Source organism: Podarcis erhardii (assembly GCF_964252035.2).
Source record: "Podarcis erhardii genome assembly, chromosome: 5".
Classification (NCBI taxonomy): Eukaryota; Metazoa; Chordata; class Lepidosauria; order Squamata; family Lacertidae; genus Podarcis; species Podarcis erhardii.
In genome coordinates this window covers 10,334,701-10,351,836 of record NC_138509.1, presented here as the reverse complement: position 1 = coordinate 10,351,836, position 17,136 = coordinate 10,334,701, and the positions used below count along the sequence as shown (strand labels likewise).

The following is a 17,136-nucleotide window of genomic DNA, read 5'->3' as shown; positions in this document are numbered from 1 at the left end:
ACCTGGAAAGCTGTCTGTGGACAAACACCGACTCCCTTGGCCTGAAAGCGAGATGAGCGCCGCAACCACAGTTTCCTTTGACTGGGCATAAATCGTCCAGGAGTCCTTTACACCGTGTGTGTGTGTGTGTGTGAGAGAGAGAGAGAGAGAGAGAGAGAGAACACCAGTGTTCTTTCCTTCTGGATATTTATGGTCCCTTAGTTGCACTGATGGCGCTGTGGGTTAAACCACAGAGCCTAGGGCTTGCCAATCAGAAGGTCGGTGGTTCGAATCCCCGTGACGGGGTGAGCTCCTGATGCTTGGTCCTGTGCACTGCTCCGGTTCGCCAGAAGCGGCTTAGTCCTGCTGGCCACATGACCCAGAAGCTGTACATCGGCTCCCTCGGCCAATAAAGCGAGATGAGCGTCGCAACCCCAGAGTCGGCCACGACTGGACCTAATGGTTAGGGGTCCCTTTAGCTTTAGCTTTACCTACTTGCACTGATGTAATCAAAACAATTCTCTTTGGGCTTCCTGGGACTTTCTTTCTGGTTTAGATGAACCACTTAAGGATTGCAGAGCTCCTCTTATCTCTTGCTTGCTGGGTGCCTTTTGACAATGCCACCAACTCTCATCTCCCTGGCATTTCTGTGACTTGAGTCAGCTGTGCTGCAGTTACTCTCCTTGCCTGACTTGCCTGTACTGCTTATTGCCTCAATGTAAGGACATGATTTGGTAATCACATGGCTGTGGTCCCATGGAAACGAGGAAATTATCTCCATGCCAGTCATATTGCCAGAATTGTACTATCCATGCACAAAGATAGTGCAATCATCACTGGGGTGATCGTCAAGGATTGCAGGAGTACTTTTTTTAAATAAATGGGAATTTTAAGGGGAGGGGAACATAAAACAACTCAATAAGGACTAAGTATGCTCAGTAGGGATAAGGGACGCGGGTGACGCTGTGGGTTAAACCACAGAGCCTAGGACTTGCTGATCAGAAGGTCGGTGGTTTGAATCCCTGTGACAGGGTGAGCTCCTGTTGCTCTGTCCCAGCTCCTGCCAACCTAGCAGTTCGAAAACATGTCAAAGTGCAAGTAGATAAATAGGTACTGCTCCGGTGGGAAGGTAAACGGCATTTCCGTGCGCTGCTCTGTTTCACCAGAAGCGGCTTAGTCATGCTGGCCACATGACCCAGAAGCTGTACGCTGGCTCCCTTGGCCAATAAAGCGAGATGAGCACCGCAACCCCAGAGTCGTCCGTGACTGGACCTAATGGTCAGGGGTCCCTTTACCTTTATGCTCAGCAGTAGGCACAGAATACTGACTTGGAAAAAACAAACAAACAAAACAGGGCAGGGGCCAGGGCCGGATTTAGGTTTGATGAGGCCCTAAGCTACTGAAGGGCCCTTTATATGTCCAGCTGTCCTTTGTGAACAACAAATTGTGGCTGTTTTTTTGTGTTGACTATATGCTATATATTGCTATATTGTTATGCTATATCGTTTTTAAGTTGTATTCATTCAACTTGTTCTTATTATTGCTTGTTAGCCGCCCAGAGCCTGGCCTTGGTGGGGAGGATGGGGTATAAATAAAAATTATTATTATTATTATTATATGGTAACTTATGGACCTAATAGATATCTAAAGCCATTTGCACATAACAAAAGATGTACATCATCAGAGCCTACACAACACAAAACACTGTTGCTGTATGTAAGTTTTCTTTTATTTGTATTTTATATTTTGGAAATGTACATCCAGGTTTTTTTACCTTTAAATTTGGGGGGGGGCAAGAGAGTGTGGCCCTTTCCCTTTCCCACCCTGACCTGGCCAAAGTGATCCATGCAATGGTAAGCTCCAGGCTTGACTACTGTAATTCGCTCTACGCGGGGCTGCCCTTGAAGCTGTCCCAGAAACTCCAGCGGGTGCAGAATGCTGCAGCGAGGCTCCTCACGGGGTCTCTGCCATGGGAGCATATTCACCCAGTGCTTTTCCAGCTGCACTGGCTCCCGGTGGAGTACAGGGTCAGATTTAAGGTGCTGCTTTTGACCTTTAAAGCCCTTCACAGCCTAGGACCCTCGTACCTACGGGACCGCCTCTCCCGATATGCCCCACGGAGAGCCTCAAGGTCCATAAATAGCAACACCCTAAGTGGTCCCGGGCCCTAAGGAAGTTAGATTAGCCTCAACCGGAGCCAGGGCCTTTTCAACTCTGGCTCCAGCCTGGTGGAACGCTCTGCCTCATGAGACCAGGGCCCTGCAGGATCTGATTTCTTTCCGCAGGGCCTGTAAGACAGAGTTGTTCCGCCTGGCCTTTGGCTTGGAGCCAATTTGATTCCCCCCCCCTTTCTTTTTTCTTTTCCTTTCTCCTGTGATGAGGCTGCATTTTAATATTTTACTGTTTCAATATTTTAATGTTGTATTTTAATCTTGTTTTTAAGTTGTATTCATTCAACTTGTTTTTATTATTGCTTGTAAGCCGCCCTGAGCCTGGCCTTGGCTGGGGAGGGCGGGGTATAAATAAAAAATATTATTATTATTATTATTATTATTATTATTAAGACAGTGTTGTTCCGCCTGGCCTTTGGCTTGGAGCCAATTTGATTCCCTTCCACTCTTTCTTTTTCCTTTCTCCTCCTGTGATGAGGCTGCATTTTAATATTTTATTGTTTCAATATTTTAATGTTGTATTTTAATCTTGTTTTTAAGTTGTATTCATTCAATTTGTTTTTATTATTGCTTGTAAGCCGCCCTGAGCCTGGCCTTGGCTAGGGAGGGCGGGGTATAAATAAAAATTATTATTATTATTAAGCTATAGCTAGTTTAGCTTATACGTAAATCCAGTTCTGGCAGGGGCATTGCCTCTTTTTGCCATTTGTCGTATGTCTGCATTTGCATTTCAGACCTTCCCGCCAACTGATCCCGCCGAGTGGGCGGAGCCTTTGAAAAGCGAGGCAAAACAGACAAAGGGAAGCGCGCGCTTCTGTGCGGGGCGGGGGCGGAGAGGAGCAGGCAGCTCTGAAGAAGCTCCGATTGGCGCAGCCCTTGGGGGACGTACCACCTTCATCGCTGAGTGGGGGTAATTAATATATGAGGGGCGAGGGGGGGCAATCGAGACTGCCGCTTTTGCCCCTTCCCCCTTGCTAAACTGGGTTATACATACATCACATATGCTCATATCTCGCCAAAGCGGCTTGCTCTCCGCGAAGGCGAAACCGCGTGACAAGGACAACCCCCCCGCCGTAATGGTAGGAGCCGCCCAGCCGGTGTTCGCGCAGGCGCGCTCGCTCTCTCGAGGCTCGCTTGAGGGAGGGGAGCGCAGTCGTTTCTTGTTTGGCGGGAGGGAAGGACGGAAGGCGGCGGCGGCGGCGGCGGCGGCGGGAGAAAAGAGCGGCTCTTTTCTGTTTTTTTTCCGGCTCAGCCATGTCGTCGCGTCAGCGGAGCCCGCTCGGTGGCCGCGCTCACAGTAGGTGCGTGTCCTCTGCCGCCTCCTGAGGGGAATTGGGGGTGGGGTGGGGGCGGGGAGGGGTCTGAAGGCGACCCAGGCCCCGCTTTGTGTCGAGGGCCGCCTCCCGTGCCTCAGCCGGCGAGGCGAAGGGAGGGCGCCGAGGGGGCCTTGAAACTCCTTCCCCCCCGACCCCCCCCATTCCCAAAATCTGCCTGTTATGGTTTCTGTGAAGTAGGTCAGCGAGAAGGAAGGAGACCCTGGTAAGGCAAATGAGGGAACCAAGAAGAAAGGAGGGAGATTTGTTTGTTTATGCGAGTAACGCCCCCCCCCCACAATATCATAATTTTTTTTATTGATAATAGTTCAGCCATCGTTTGTTATAATAAGGCGACATTTTTCCACCATCGCCGCATCAAGCAGTTGGTCCCTTACCTTTCCCGCCCGGACCTGGCCACAGTGATCCATGCGACGGTCATCTCCAGGCTTGACTACTGTAATTCGCTCTACGCGGGGCTGCCCTTGAAGCTGTCCCAGAAACTCCAGCGGGTGCAGAATGCTGCAGCGAGGCTCCTCACGGGGTCTCTGGCATGGGAGCATATTCACCCAGTGCTTTTCCAGCTGCACTGGCTCCCGGTGGAGTACAGGGTCAGATTTAAGGTGCTGCTTTTGACCTTTAAAGCCCTAGGACCCTCGTACCTACGGGACCGCCTCTCCCGGTATGCCCCACGGAGAGCCTCAAGGTCCATAGATAGCAACACCCTAAGTGGTCCCGGGCCCTAAGGAAGTTAGATTGGCTTCAAGCAGAGCCAGGGCCTTTTCAACACTGGCTCCGGCCTGGTGGAACGCTCTGCCTCATGAGACCAGGGCCCTGCAGGATCTGATTTCTTTCCACAGGGCCTGTAAGACAGAGTTGTTCCGCCTGGCCTTTGGCTTGGAGCCAATTTAATTCCCTCCCTCTCTTTCTTTTTTCTTTTCCTTCTCCTCCTGCGATGAGGCTACATTTTAATGTTTCAATATTTTAATGTTGTATTTTAATTTTGTTTTTAACTTGTAATCATTCAACTTGTTTTTATTATTGCTTGTAAGCCGCTCTGAGCCCGGCCTTGGCTGGGGAGGGCGGGGTATAAATAAATTATTATTATTATTATTATTATTATTATTATTATTATTACAATCGCTAAGATAATAATAATTTATTATTTATACCTTGCCCATCTGGCTGAGTTTCCCCAGCCACTGTGGGCGGCTCCCAATCAAGGGTTAAAAACAGCACAGCGTTAAATATTAAGAACTTCCCTGAATTTCTGTCTTATTTGCTGATGTTCTGAGAGTTTTATTTTATTGCGTGCTGTTCCAATAGGCCGTGGAGCAACAGATCGACTGGAGGCTTTGGGACGCAATTTCCGAAATAGAGGAAACTCTAAACTGGAGGGACTCTTGGAGAGAACAGCTCTGCTCATGAAGCAGTCTTAATAAGGCCACCTTTCTTAACCTTGGGTCCTCGGATGTTGTTGGACTACAACTCCCATCACCTGTGACTGCTGGCTAGGGATGATGGGAGTTGTAGTCTAAGAACATCTGGGGACCCAAGGTTGAGAAAGGCTGGTCTTGTGCTAAATGCTTGTCAATAAATATTCCACATCTAGGGTGCAGTTTTAAGATGTGCGGTTAAAACGCCAACATGCAGTACTTCGTCAAGTCATCTGAGGGCGGGGTTTTTTTTTTTTTTTAGATTATCCCCCCTCTTCTCTCTATCCACATAGTTAGTTGAAAAGTCCTCAGAGGGCATAAGTAGAACAATCCAATTATGATTTAAATTTTGTATTTTTAAAATATATATATTAAATTTGTATACCAGCTATACCTGCAGGACTCAGTGTGGTTCACAGGATAAAATCACAATATAAAAACACAAAATGCATAATCAAAATAAAAATGAGAATGGCAGCCCAATAACAATCCCATAACCCTCCCCAACAAGCATTTTCTAGTGACTTTATAGTCTACATATACAAAATTGTTTACAGTTTCACTTTCTGATTGCTTCCTCACAGACCACCAGCTCGTTGGACTCAAGGAAGGAAGCGTGGAGCAGATGGCAAGCACAGAAGCACACATGATCCAAGCATGTCCAATTCTGATGATAAAAATACATGCAGTTTGTCAGACAGTAGGTCAGATAGGTATGTATATAAAGTATGCTGAACTTAAAGCACAGTTAAAGTTAATTTTTAATGCATAGGTGATATGCAGCAATTTTTGTCAACTGATTATGCACTTGCAGCATACTAGGTGTATACTACACTTTTAGAGGAAGTTAAATGCAAAAATTCAAATTGAATTGTTTAATTTGTGGGCCTACTGGTACAGGACACATTTTATTGTACTTTTAAAAATATTGTTTTAAAGCTGCAATTCTATATTTATTGGGATTTGGTTTATAGTTTCACAACACCAGAAGGCCATAAACCCCGTTCACGATGTTCAGACTGGGGAAGTGCAGTTGAAGAAGATGAAATGCGGACTAATGTTAATAAAGAAATGGCAAGGTATGGCTGCATAATTCATTAAAAATATTTGTTGGGATGTAGAAATATTCAGTGGCTGCCTACTACTGATGAGATCAAAACCACCAGAGTGCCTATATTACGCAAATCCAATTGAAAAAACGTAATAGGCTGTATGATAACAATTACAAAGTTATTTACTAGAAACTATTTCTCAAAAATTAGATACAGCTTCTCATTGTGTCAAAATCAACATCGTGAAATAATATATTGAAGTAATATATTATGTCACAATGTTGATTTTGACAGTATGAGAATCTATCTAATTTTTGAGAAGTAGTTTCTAGTAAATAACTTTGTAATTGTTATCATACAGCCTATTACGTTTATGTGTTTTAGTACTGATGAGATGGCCAAATTTTAACTGTCTTTCTTGGATGCTAGAAGTAGATCTTATTCTGAATGTGGGAGCATTGTGATTTATTCCTCTGAGCAGTGAGTTGAGAATAATAATATTGAAAACTCCCATATTCAGAAAAAGACAACATTTTGGTCTTTTTCATTTGGCAACAAAAACAATCATTATGTTATATTGTACAAAGTTATAATATAACTATAACTTTATTATTGTAAGCCTTTGAGAGACAATAATTGGTCTGTAAAGTGGGATAAAATATAGTAAAACAATTATGTAATGATAAAACTACCCATTTTGGATAAGTTTATTGGTATGTGAGCAGCCTGGGAAGTGACCTAGTAAGCTATATTAGTTGATTGCTTTTTGTTCTTGTCTTAGATCTTCATGGGCATTGCAGCTAGGGAGGAGAGGGTTAATCTTCCCCAACCACAATATCCCGAAACATCACCTCTTTACCTGCACAGAAATTTATGCTTGCAAAATATCACAACAGTTAAAAGGCAGTTTTCAATCCTAAATGGAGGTGGGAAAGGGGTTCTCGCTGTGCGTGGGAAAGGAAGGGCCTTAACTTTCCAGCAGTGATATCTCCAGGCCTCCTGCACTTAAATGCTTGCTTTCTAATGCAAGATTGAGCGAATCTGTAGTCTTTGTTGGGGGATGCTTAACATTTGGGGAGTATAGCTCAAGTAGGGAAAATAAATTAGGAAATGATTATTATGGTCTGCTTGAATAAAACAAAGCTATTTATTTATTGTAATTATGATTGAAGGATTTACATCTTGTTTTCTAATAATATTTTTAAGATATTAATGTGTGTGTAGTAATTTTCTTAATTAAGAAAAGGGGAATACTTTTTGAAGCCTAAATGATACAGAGGTGAGGGGGCTTCCAAGGATACACCTAGCATGTGGGCCAGTAATTTGCAACCTCTGAGCCACATGGTATCACTGTAATGTTAAAGTTGGTAAATCACTGTTATGAGTGGGATTGTTAAACTGGAAACAATTGCACCTACGCTGTTAAGTGCTTGGGGAAAGGATTCTGCTGTAGCTATTACAAGGGCAACATAGCTTAAAGCTATGACATCAGATGTAAAGGTTTTAGGGAGAAGCTTACAGTTTCTTTACTTGGAGCAACTGTTCTGATTATGAAGAGATTGAATGGGTCCTACTCAACTGAGTATTTATTAAATAAGCCTCAATATCAGGTGACCAAGATTTAACGTTTCAGCAGTTTACAGCCTTATGTAAAGGTCCAGCCTTATCTCCGTACTGCAATAGAGTGGCTATGATAATAAAATAGTGGAAATGTGTGCTAAAATAAAAGTACATTTTGTAGATACAAAAGAAAACTCTTGATAAATGAATATGGAAGAGAGAGGAAGCTGTCTTCTGGAAGGTAAGAGTCAAAAACTCATCTGTTGGGTGTGGTGAAATGCTTATTTTGAACTATACTGTTTTTCTGGTTAGCTATGAAAAAGCTAGAGCTTTCCTGTTCTTTAATGTATCATCTGTTTAGCCCTCATTATCAGTCCTTCACTAGTGAATGCTTTTACTCCACCCTTCAACATGCTTTGGAGGTGGCTTACAAAATAACAGTATAAAATACTACACCCACACATCTAAAATCTTTTGTTCTAGAAGTTGCATAAATCTCAAACCAAATGTAACACAATTTTAGTTTTAAAAGGCTAGAAAAATAAAAAAGGTATTTGCGTGGCACCAAAATGAGAACTTTTATCAATTCTAGAAAAGCCTCTCAGGACAGAGTATTACAAAGCTAGGATACCATTACTGAGAGGTGATAACCCACTGCCCCGGATGGCAAAAGAATGAACTTTGCTTAAGATATTACTGTACAGACATGCACATGTGAGATACCGTATTTTTCGTCCCATAGGACGCTCCGTCCCATAGGACGCACCTAATTTTTTTTGGGGGGGGGGAATAAAGGAAAATTTTTTCTCCTTTATTTACCCCCCAAAACCAGGTTGGGGAACAGCGGGATGGCGGCGCTGCGCCTCCATGCTGTCCCCCGAGCTTGTGGGGCTGGCCGATGTCTGCCCGGCGTGCGGGGCGCTCTGCTTCAGGGCATCTTGCGCGCCGGGCGGCAGGCTGCTATCCGCAGCGTGGGGAGCCCCGCGGGAACTCCCACAGGGCTCCCCACGCTGCAGATGTCTGCCTGGCGCGCGGGGCGCTCTGCTTCAGGGTAATCCGCGCACCGGGCGGCAGGCTGCTATCTGCAGCGTGGGGAGCCCTGCGGGAACTCCCGTGGGCTCCCCAGGCTTGCTGATAGCTTCCTGAAGCCTGGAGAGCGAGAGGGGTCGGTGCACATCGACCCCTCTCGCTCTCCAAGCTTCAGTGAAAGCCTGTATTCGCCCCATAGGACGCACACAGATTTCCCCTTCATTTTTGGAGGGTGAAAAGTGCGTCCTATAGGGCGAAAAATACGGTAGGTACCCCAGGTGCCTTCAGGTACCCCAGTCCTAAGCTGAGAAGCACTTAAAAGCAAACACCTTGAACTGAGCCCAGAATATTGATTGGGGTCTAGTTAGAATTGGGAGCCACTGGTTTAGTATGATCATAACACATAGCCCCAGCAACCATGTTTTGAACTAATTGGGGTTTACAAACACCTTCAAAGGCAGCCTTTGTGCAAAGTGCATTACAGTAGTCCAATCTAAAGGGTACCACCAGAGCATGGCTGAGGTCAAGCTATATAGCAGAGTGGATGGAGGGTTTAGGAGGGCAGAATGGTGTCCAGTACAAGTCCCAATAGTGCCAAAAGGTTCAAGGTTGGCTGAAACCCTGAAAAGGTGCCAAACTCCAGAAAAACTTGCTAAAATGTATAATAATAGATCATCTACATGTTGGAGATGTAACAGAGAAATTGGGTTTTATTTGCATATGTGGTGGAAGTGTACAGACATCTGTGTATTTTGGAATAATACATATGAAGAACTTAAACAATTTAAATTTACGTTAAAAAAAAGGCCAGAAATATTTCTATTAAGCATATTGCCAAAAGAAATGGGGAAATCGAAAAGAACATTATTCATGTATGGGATAACAGTGGCCAGAATTTTAGTAGCAAGAAATTGGAAAAATACAACAATACCTAACACGGCAGATTGGCAAATCCTAGTGGTAGAATATTTGCAGCTAGCAAAGGTGACAGGAAGTATAAGATGCCAAACAAAACAAATAGTCTATAAGGATTGGAGAATATTTAAAGAATACTTTAAAAATTATGGTATAAAAGAAAACCTTGGCAGAATTAGATTGACCCCTGTATTATATAAATAAACGTTCGTAGGGAGGTAAAAAGAAACTACCGTATTTTCCGCCCTATAGGCTGCACCATCCCATAAGGCGCACCTAGTTTTTTGGGGGGGGGGAAATAAAGGGGGAAAAAATTATTTCCCTCCCTGGGGCTGGGGAAGCCCGAGCTTCCCCAGCCCCCAGAACAGGCAACTCTCCGCAAGCTGTGGGAGCCCGGTGCCGGGCTCCCGCACCTTGCGGAGAGCTGCGCGAAGCCTGGGCGCGTTGAGCTTGTGGAGAGCTGCGCGAAGCCTGCATTCGCCCTATAGGATGCACACACATTTCCGCTTCATTTTTGGAGGGGAAAAAGTGCGTCCTATAGGGTGAAAAATACGGTATATAAGAAATATGTAACTGCAGTATAAGGTAATCAATAGATAAAGTACAGTGAGCCTAACTGGAAGTCATTTTTAATTTTTCTCTTTACAAGTTTTATAATTGTTTTCATTATTGGGAGTATAAATGATGTTAGTCATATTAATTTTGCTGTTTCTTATATTGTTGTTTGTTTGCTTTTTCTATTGTTTGCCTGCTTGTTTGCGTTTATGTTTGTTTGTTTGTTTTCTCTTCATAAATGTACTTATTTTAAAACAATAAAGATAAATTCAAAGTGAAACCCTGAAAAGGAACACATCCATTTCACCATGGGGATACATTTCAGTACAGCATCCCACCACCATTTTATGCGCAACCGCATTTATGTTGGCCACTGCTAAATAAATAGTTTGGCCTCCCCTTGTTTGGGGCTGCTGCCTGAGTGAGGGACGGCTGCCTGCGATCAACAAGCAGTGCAGGGTGGGAGGTGCCTTCTCTATGCTTCTCCTCCATTGCGTGCCTGCACCCCCCTCCTGGCACCAGTTCTGGTGGCGCCCTTTTTGCACTGGTTCCTTGCAGGCAGACAGGCTGGGCAGCGACCCTGAGCAATTTCCAGGCTGAGTCTCTCCTCCCTGTGTGCCTTCCTTAAAAGTGGGGTGCTCCCCACTTTACATAATTACACTTTATGAGTGTAGGGGCCTGGAACGTAACCCCTGTGTAAGTCGGGGGACACCTATACTATATTGTGCTACAGTTTCGTTAGTATTTATATAGTGCTGTTAACCTGTCATGAAAAAGGTAGATTAAAAAAAATAAAAATCAACATTATATTTTCAGTTCTGACTCCAAGGAGTCCACAGCAGCAGTGGAACTTGAGACGGATGAGGCTGTTCTGATGAGGAGACAGAAACAAATAAATTATGGGAAGAACACACTGGCATATGACAGATATATTCGAGAAGTTCCAAAGTATGTTTTCTTGTTTACCAGGAACATTTGGGTTTTCTTTTATAACTTGCTACAGGTTTCATTGCAGACACTTATGGCAAATGTAAAGTATGGCTTGATACTAATATACTGCCTTCATTAAAGAATATAGCTATTTATCACCCATAGTCTTATTTTAATTTGATGTTAGATTTTTTTAATATGTTTTAGCGGTTCTGTGATTACTCACTTAAACAGGTCAGTTGTCTTTTGAAGTATACAGGCAGATAATGTTCTGAATTGAAGCATTCAGATATGTGTTAAATTAAGCAACTGTTTTGCTAAATTGCTAAAGGCAATAGTAAGCAGAAAGAATGACACTAATGAAGTGAGATTTTGATTAATCAAAAATTGCTGTAATTAATACTTGGTCTTGCATTTGGAATAAAAGCATAGCTTGGTTTAAAATGCCATGTCGGACTTCCGGGTTGGCGCCATCGCCGAATGGCGGACTCCCTCCGAGCTCCGGAGGGAGCCTGCTAGGCAGGGGCTGGGTCCTACCGCGTCGGCGACGCGGGTACCCCTAAAAACCATGGGCGCTGAAACCCATGGACATGGTGACTCGGCTGGCACCTTTTGAGCCCCCCCCCCGACCCGCGAAGGAGCCTTTTTAAAGGCTACGGAACGGGTGACGGGGGTGGTGGTGCTTTGAGTCCTCCGCTTCCCCTGCCGAGCGAAGCCGCATGCCATTTGACGGAGAGCGCTGACTTCTTCTATTGGACTTAAAAGCATAACCCGTGAGTAATCGGAACTTGGATTAAAAGAGGCGATAAATTTTTAAAGAATTCGGAACGAGCGGGGGAGGCGTAAAAAGGAAGTCACCCCCCCCCCCCCGTTGTAGAGCAGCTAAAGTAAAGGACTTAACATCTAAGATTGAGCGCAACCCTATTTTGATAAAGTTATGAAATTTCGCGATGGAAAACTATAAGATTGAGCTGGAGGAGAAAAGTGGAATTTAATCAAAAAGCAACCCCCCCCCCCCCGGAACCTGGGAGCGCTTTAGTTAGAGCGCCGGGAGAAGACAAGGAGAGGTTTTGACAGCTGTCAAAGAGCTGTCAAAGCAGAAGAACAAAAATGAGAAATTTGTTACGAGGACTTTGCCGGTTATATTTGTTATAAATTGGATACAAAATGTTTAAAACAAGGAATAATAAGTTACTTTGACTGGTGGACGTGATCTGGAAGGGAACTGAGTTATTACAATCCACCTAGAGGAGCCGAGGGATATTACAAGTTGTTGGCATCGAATTTGACAGAACTTTTTATCTCCTGGGAAACTGCAGAAATGGAACACTATTTTGGCTACAGAGGTTTACACACTAAAGTAGACAATAGACTTATCTATTGAAGAATGGAAGGGACTTGGCATCATGTTTCGTTCCTGAATAACAGAGCCTCTGCAGTGGAATTTAGAAGCTTTTGGAATTAGAACATTTGTACAGGAAAACAGGAAAAGAAAGAGGAGAGAGATTAACAAGAACAACAAGAATAATAAGAATTGGACAAAGTTGGAAGTGGGAACATTTGGGACTTCCAGATTTGAAAGGTTTAAGAAATAAAATTGGAGTTTTTACTCCCAAGTATAGACTCCTTCCAAGATTGGAAATTTAAAATTAAAGAAGACTGGTAAAGGACTATGGTTTAAATAAATGTGGGAGCTCCAGGAAGACTTCAGATGTTGATTAATATGGGGAACGCAACCAGGAAAAGGGGGAGGGAAATTTGGAATCCAAAGGGTGTAAAATCATATTTTATTTTATTATATTTTAATCTATTATGTATATTAAAGGGGGGAACGCGTGGAAGGGAATAGGTCGATCTTAGGGGATGGGAAAATATTTTTAAATTGGGTTAATGATAATAAGGTTAAAATTTGGGATAATAAATTGCTGAATTTATTTGTAAGAATTGGAATATAAGAGGGGGAGGGGAGGGGAAGTCCTGGAAAGATGTTACGGAAAATAAGATCTTAAATTTGGATGTTTTTTTTTTATATATATATTGTTATAACTGGAAACTTTTAATAAATATTATTAAAAAAATAAAATAAAATAAAATAAAATGCCATGTCAACAGTTTTTAATTTTTCTTCCAGGTGTCTACGAGTTCCAGGGGTTCATCCAAGGACTCCCAATAAATTTAAGAAGTATAGCCGAAGATCCTGGGACCAACAAATCAGACTGTGGAAAGTTGCACTTCATTTTTGGGACCCTCCTGGTGAGAGAAGTTGTGACATGCAAGTAATGTAAGTGATCTCCTTAATATAGCTAGGTTTAAGAGAGTTATTCAATTTAGACTTCGTTTTAAAGCAAGGTTTAGCATATAATCTGCGTAACGGGTGAGCTTAAGAACATTGATTTTCAATAGCATTTATACACATATGTGTGACTCAGAACTAAGACTGCCTTAACTCCCAGAAGTATTTCAGAATTAATGTGAACTGTTAAAGGTTTTAAAAACCAGCATTACCAAGCTTAAATAGCTATCGAAATACAGCTCTGGGGCCAGATGTATAAACTTGGAAACCATAGGCCTGGAATCTTGGTTCTGATCACTCATAGACATTGCTTGGACAATAAATATATAACTGTCAAAAATTAATAACTGATAATTGCTTTTCTCCCCTCATAGTAGTCCTGTTGATCTTGGTGACATGGAAACAGAATCTATAGGAAGTAATTCTGCTGGGTCACAAGGAAGCTCTCAGGATAATGATGTAAGTACTTTGAAGCCTGGAATAAATATTTTGTTAGTCCTGCTTCAGTATCCATTACTGTTAGGGTGCTAGATCACTGATTAACCCAATCTTGCAGCAAAGCCTGAAAGGTACTAGCTGCTTGCCAAAAGCTAGTGGACTGCCAACAGCCGATGCACTGCTGGGTTTGTTGATGTTGGAACTACCCACTACCTGCTTATTTTTGTCTCCAAAACTACCTCATCAGAGTACATAGTACAGTGGTGCCCCGCAAGACGAATGCCTCGCAAGACGATAAACCCGCTAGACAAAAGGGTTTTCCGTTTTTCGAGGCGCTTCGCAAGACGAATTTCCCTATGAGCTTGCTTCGCAAGACGAAAACGTCTTGCGAGTCTTGTGATTTTTTTTCGCTTTCCCCCCCTTTTTCTAAGCCACTAATAGCCGCTAATAGCGCTAATCCGCTAAGCCGCTAATAGGGTTGCTTCGCAAGACGAAAAAACCGCAAGACGAAGAGACTCGCGGAACGGATTCTTTTCGTCTTGCGAGGCACCACTGTACCTCTATTTTTTTCCATAGGCATTGTAAAACTCTTCTTCCCTTGTGTTCTCCACCCTCCCATGCCTCTTCTGTCCCTCTTTTCTCAGCCCACCCGGTACAGAATGTGTTTCCCCTTGTTTGTGTATACTTTTCCCACCCACGTCATATGCTTGCATTTGTCATTTCTCTTCTCCCACCCTGCCAACATTTTCTGCCTTTAGTATACAGCCCTTGCTTTGCTACGTGATACATTTTCCTTAACCAGATTGACATATCTGACAAAAGTTGCATTATGAACATTTTTCAGAGTGACCTTCCACCGTAAGTTAGAATAATTTTAACTATTATGGCATTGCAGCGCTTTAGCAATTGTAGAGGAAGAGGTTTCACAAACAACAGGAAGTTGATAATCAGTTTTCCTTTTCCATTCCCACATAGCATGGACATTATTTTAAGTTGTTCTGTGTCTTCAGAGGAATAATTGAAGTGTCACATTACAGTATAGAACATAAAGGTTTACAGGGGAGAAAGGATGATTTGCACAGTCATAGGAAATTTACAAAAGCTGAGATAAAGGTTGTGGTTCAAAATCTTATTGCCATTGACTGCTGCTGTGATGTCATAAGTGAATCAATATTACAATTGCTAAGATTTTCTTTACGAAAGTCCTGGAGGTTGTGGCTTTTTGTGAAAAGTGCAGAGAAAAGAGAATAAATTCAGTAATGAAGTTATAAGTGAAGGTGTGATGCAATGATGGCAAAAAAAAAAAAAGAGGTTTGAGTGAGTGAGTAATAGATAAAGGGTGAATGTTGGACAGGAAGGGAAATGTCTTAAATTTTCACAGATCTGCCTTTTTCTGAGAAAAACCATAATGGTGTGAGGGAGGGGGTATACAGAACTTAGAAAAAATTAAAGCCATCTAGTTGCCCTTCTGTGCTATTGAATCCCCTTGGCAAGATACAATTCTTTACAGTGGTACCTCCGGTTACGAACTTAATTCGTTCCGGAGGTCCGTTCTTAAGCCGAAACCGTTCTTAACATGAGGTGTGCTTTCGCTAATGGGGCTTCCTGCTGGCGTGCGACTTCTACTCACATCCCAGGGCAAAGTTCGCAACTAGGGGCATCTACTTCCAGGTTAGTAGAGCTTGTTACCCAAAGCGTTTGTAAGGAGGACAGTACGTAACCCGAGGTTCCACTGTACTTTGGAAAAAAATTGCACTAATGATCAACAGAGAGTGTTAAGAATGAATACCCAGGAGTGAGATTTTCCGTACCCCACTTAGAGACAATTGTAGCTAAGCAGTATATAAATTGTTCAAATAAATAAATAATAGTTTATCTATTTGTCTTGTTTGTTAATTGAGTTTTCCATTTGTTTTAGGAAAACTGTACAGGCACACCCACCAAAGTGAGAAGCATTGACCACCTGGTGGAAGATGAATTTGAGCTGGAGACATGTTAGGTTTTGACATACTTTATGACTGCAAAGCATGCATTCTACTGGCTGCTTTTTGAGAAAGGAATGTCTTACTCAGAAGACACATACACCTGAAACTGTCTTATCTAACAGTCTGGAGAACTGGAGTATGGCAGCTGTGAAATTGCAATCAATGTTTTTGCCTGACTACTTTTTTTTTATACAAAGCATAAAACTTGAGTTATATGTAATTGAGTGATTGCCTAATTTTATGTATACTCAGGAGGTAGCTTTATAAACAGTTTAATTATAGTTCAGAAGATAAACCAGCCCAGACAATGTTGACACACTTGAAGAGCTTGAACACTTGACACATTAGAAGGAGAACTTCAGCATCGGTGCTGAGCTATTGGCTGTTGTCCACAGACGAAGAATATGATAGGCAGTAAGTAGCAGTTCTCCAGTCTGTTCTATAATTCATATTGCAAAGGACCACTTATTGATAGCACAAGGCGGTGGCATTTGATGCCTCTCGAACCTTTGTGTCCTTCAGATATTGACAACATGTGTGCAATAACAAGGTAATGAGTGTGAACAGGCTCTTTTCTTTATGATAAAAGGCTTTGACCCAGTTTCCAGGTCCACTTTATGGTGTCAGCTCTCAAGTTTATTCTAAATTGATTCTTGTAAATAGTTGTGTGCAGAACTTCGCTAACTTTTAAAGAACACTTAATGAACAGAACTTTGAAGACTGTTGACTTATTTTTTTCATAATGTAAAGCTATAGACTTTTTACTAAAACAGTTGCTGTTTTGTATGGGATAAGGCATAAATAAAGCAAGTACATCTTTATGTGTATGGTGCAAACACTGTCATGAATACATTCTACAAATAAGATGCAAAGAGATGAAAGATCAAATTCTGAGGCTACTTTAATCAGTGCTGTCATTCCACCTGGAAACTGATGATCACAGTGCCAGCAGTGTGCACAAAGTACCACCACTCAGAATCAGGCCAAAAATCCATGTATGTTTGGAAGTAAATCCTACAGAATTGAGTAGCCTTCATATCTACCTTGTTACGATTGCAGCTCAAGGTTGAGGTCCTTAGCATACAATTGAGATTTATGGGACATAAATGTATTAAAGAGTGATAAAGTATTGGGAGCATTCTACTGTTGGAAGATGATGTAAAATCTGTTTGATTGCAACTCTGTTGGCGGATATGGGGGCCAATATGTAGCTGTGGAAATGCTAGGACAAATTGCAGGTGCCCTGAGGGAAGAGAGATAACTGGTAAGTAGAGAAAATTGAAGTACTGTTTTCCAGTTCTTAAAGCACAAGTGGGTGACTTGAAGCCCCTGATCTCTTCTGAAACCAACCCCGTCTTCCATCCTATCAGTTTGTTTCCTAGTTTTTCCTGGCATTTTGAAATTGTTTTCCCTCTTTCAAAGTAGTTTCAGAACAACTGGGAGAGGCAGTTTGTTGTTTTACTCTGCCACCCAATAGGGT

General features: G+C 42.6%; 1 protein-coding gene and 1 long non-coding RNA gene across 3 annotated transcripts in view; one reads left to right on the top strand and one right to left on the bottom strand.

Annotated features, from left to right (window-relative positions):
- The window catches only part of LOC309343192, a 224,270-nt gene that overhangs the window by 2,255 nt on the left and 204,879 nt on the right, over positions 1 to 17,136 (bottom strand). The window lies entirely within an intron of this gene.
- On the top strand, positions 3,284 to 16,477 carry SLBP (stem-loop histone mRNA binding protein). Of its 2 annotated transcripts, none has more exons than XM_081864421.1 (8): positions 3,284 to 3,451; positions 5,484 to 5,612; positions 5,874 to 5,978; positions 7,693 to 7,752; positions 10,827 to 10,958; positions 13,072 to 13,221; positions 13,608 to 13,692; positions 15,590 to 16,477. In XM_081864421.1, exons 1-8 carry the CDS (start codon positions 3,405 to 3,407, stop codon positions 15,668 to 15,670), a joined length of 789 nt encoding a protein of 262 aa, XP_081720547.1. In that variant the 5' UTR covers positions 3,284 to 3,404; the 3' UTR covers positions 15,671 to 16,477. The 2 variants fall into 2 exon arrangements, with proteins under 2 accessions (XP_081720547.1, XP_081720548.1); XM_081864422.1 differs by lacking the exon at positions 3,284 to 3,451 and adding an exon at positions 3,665 to 3,689.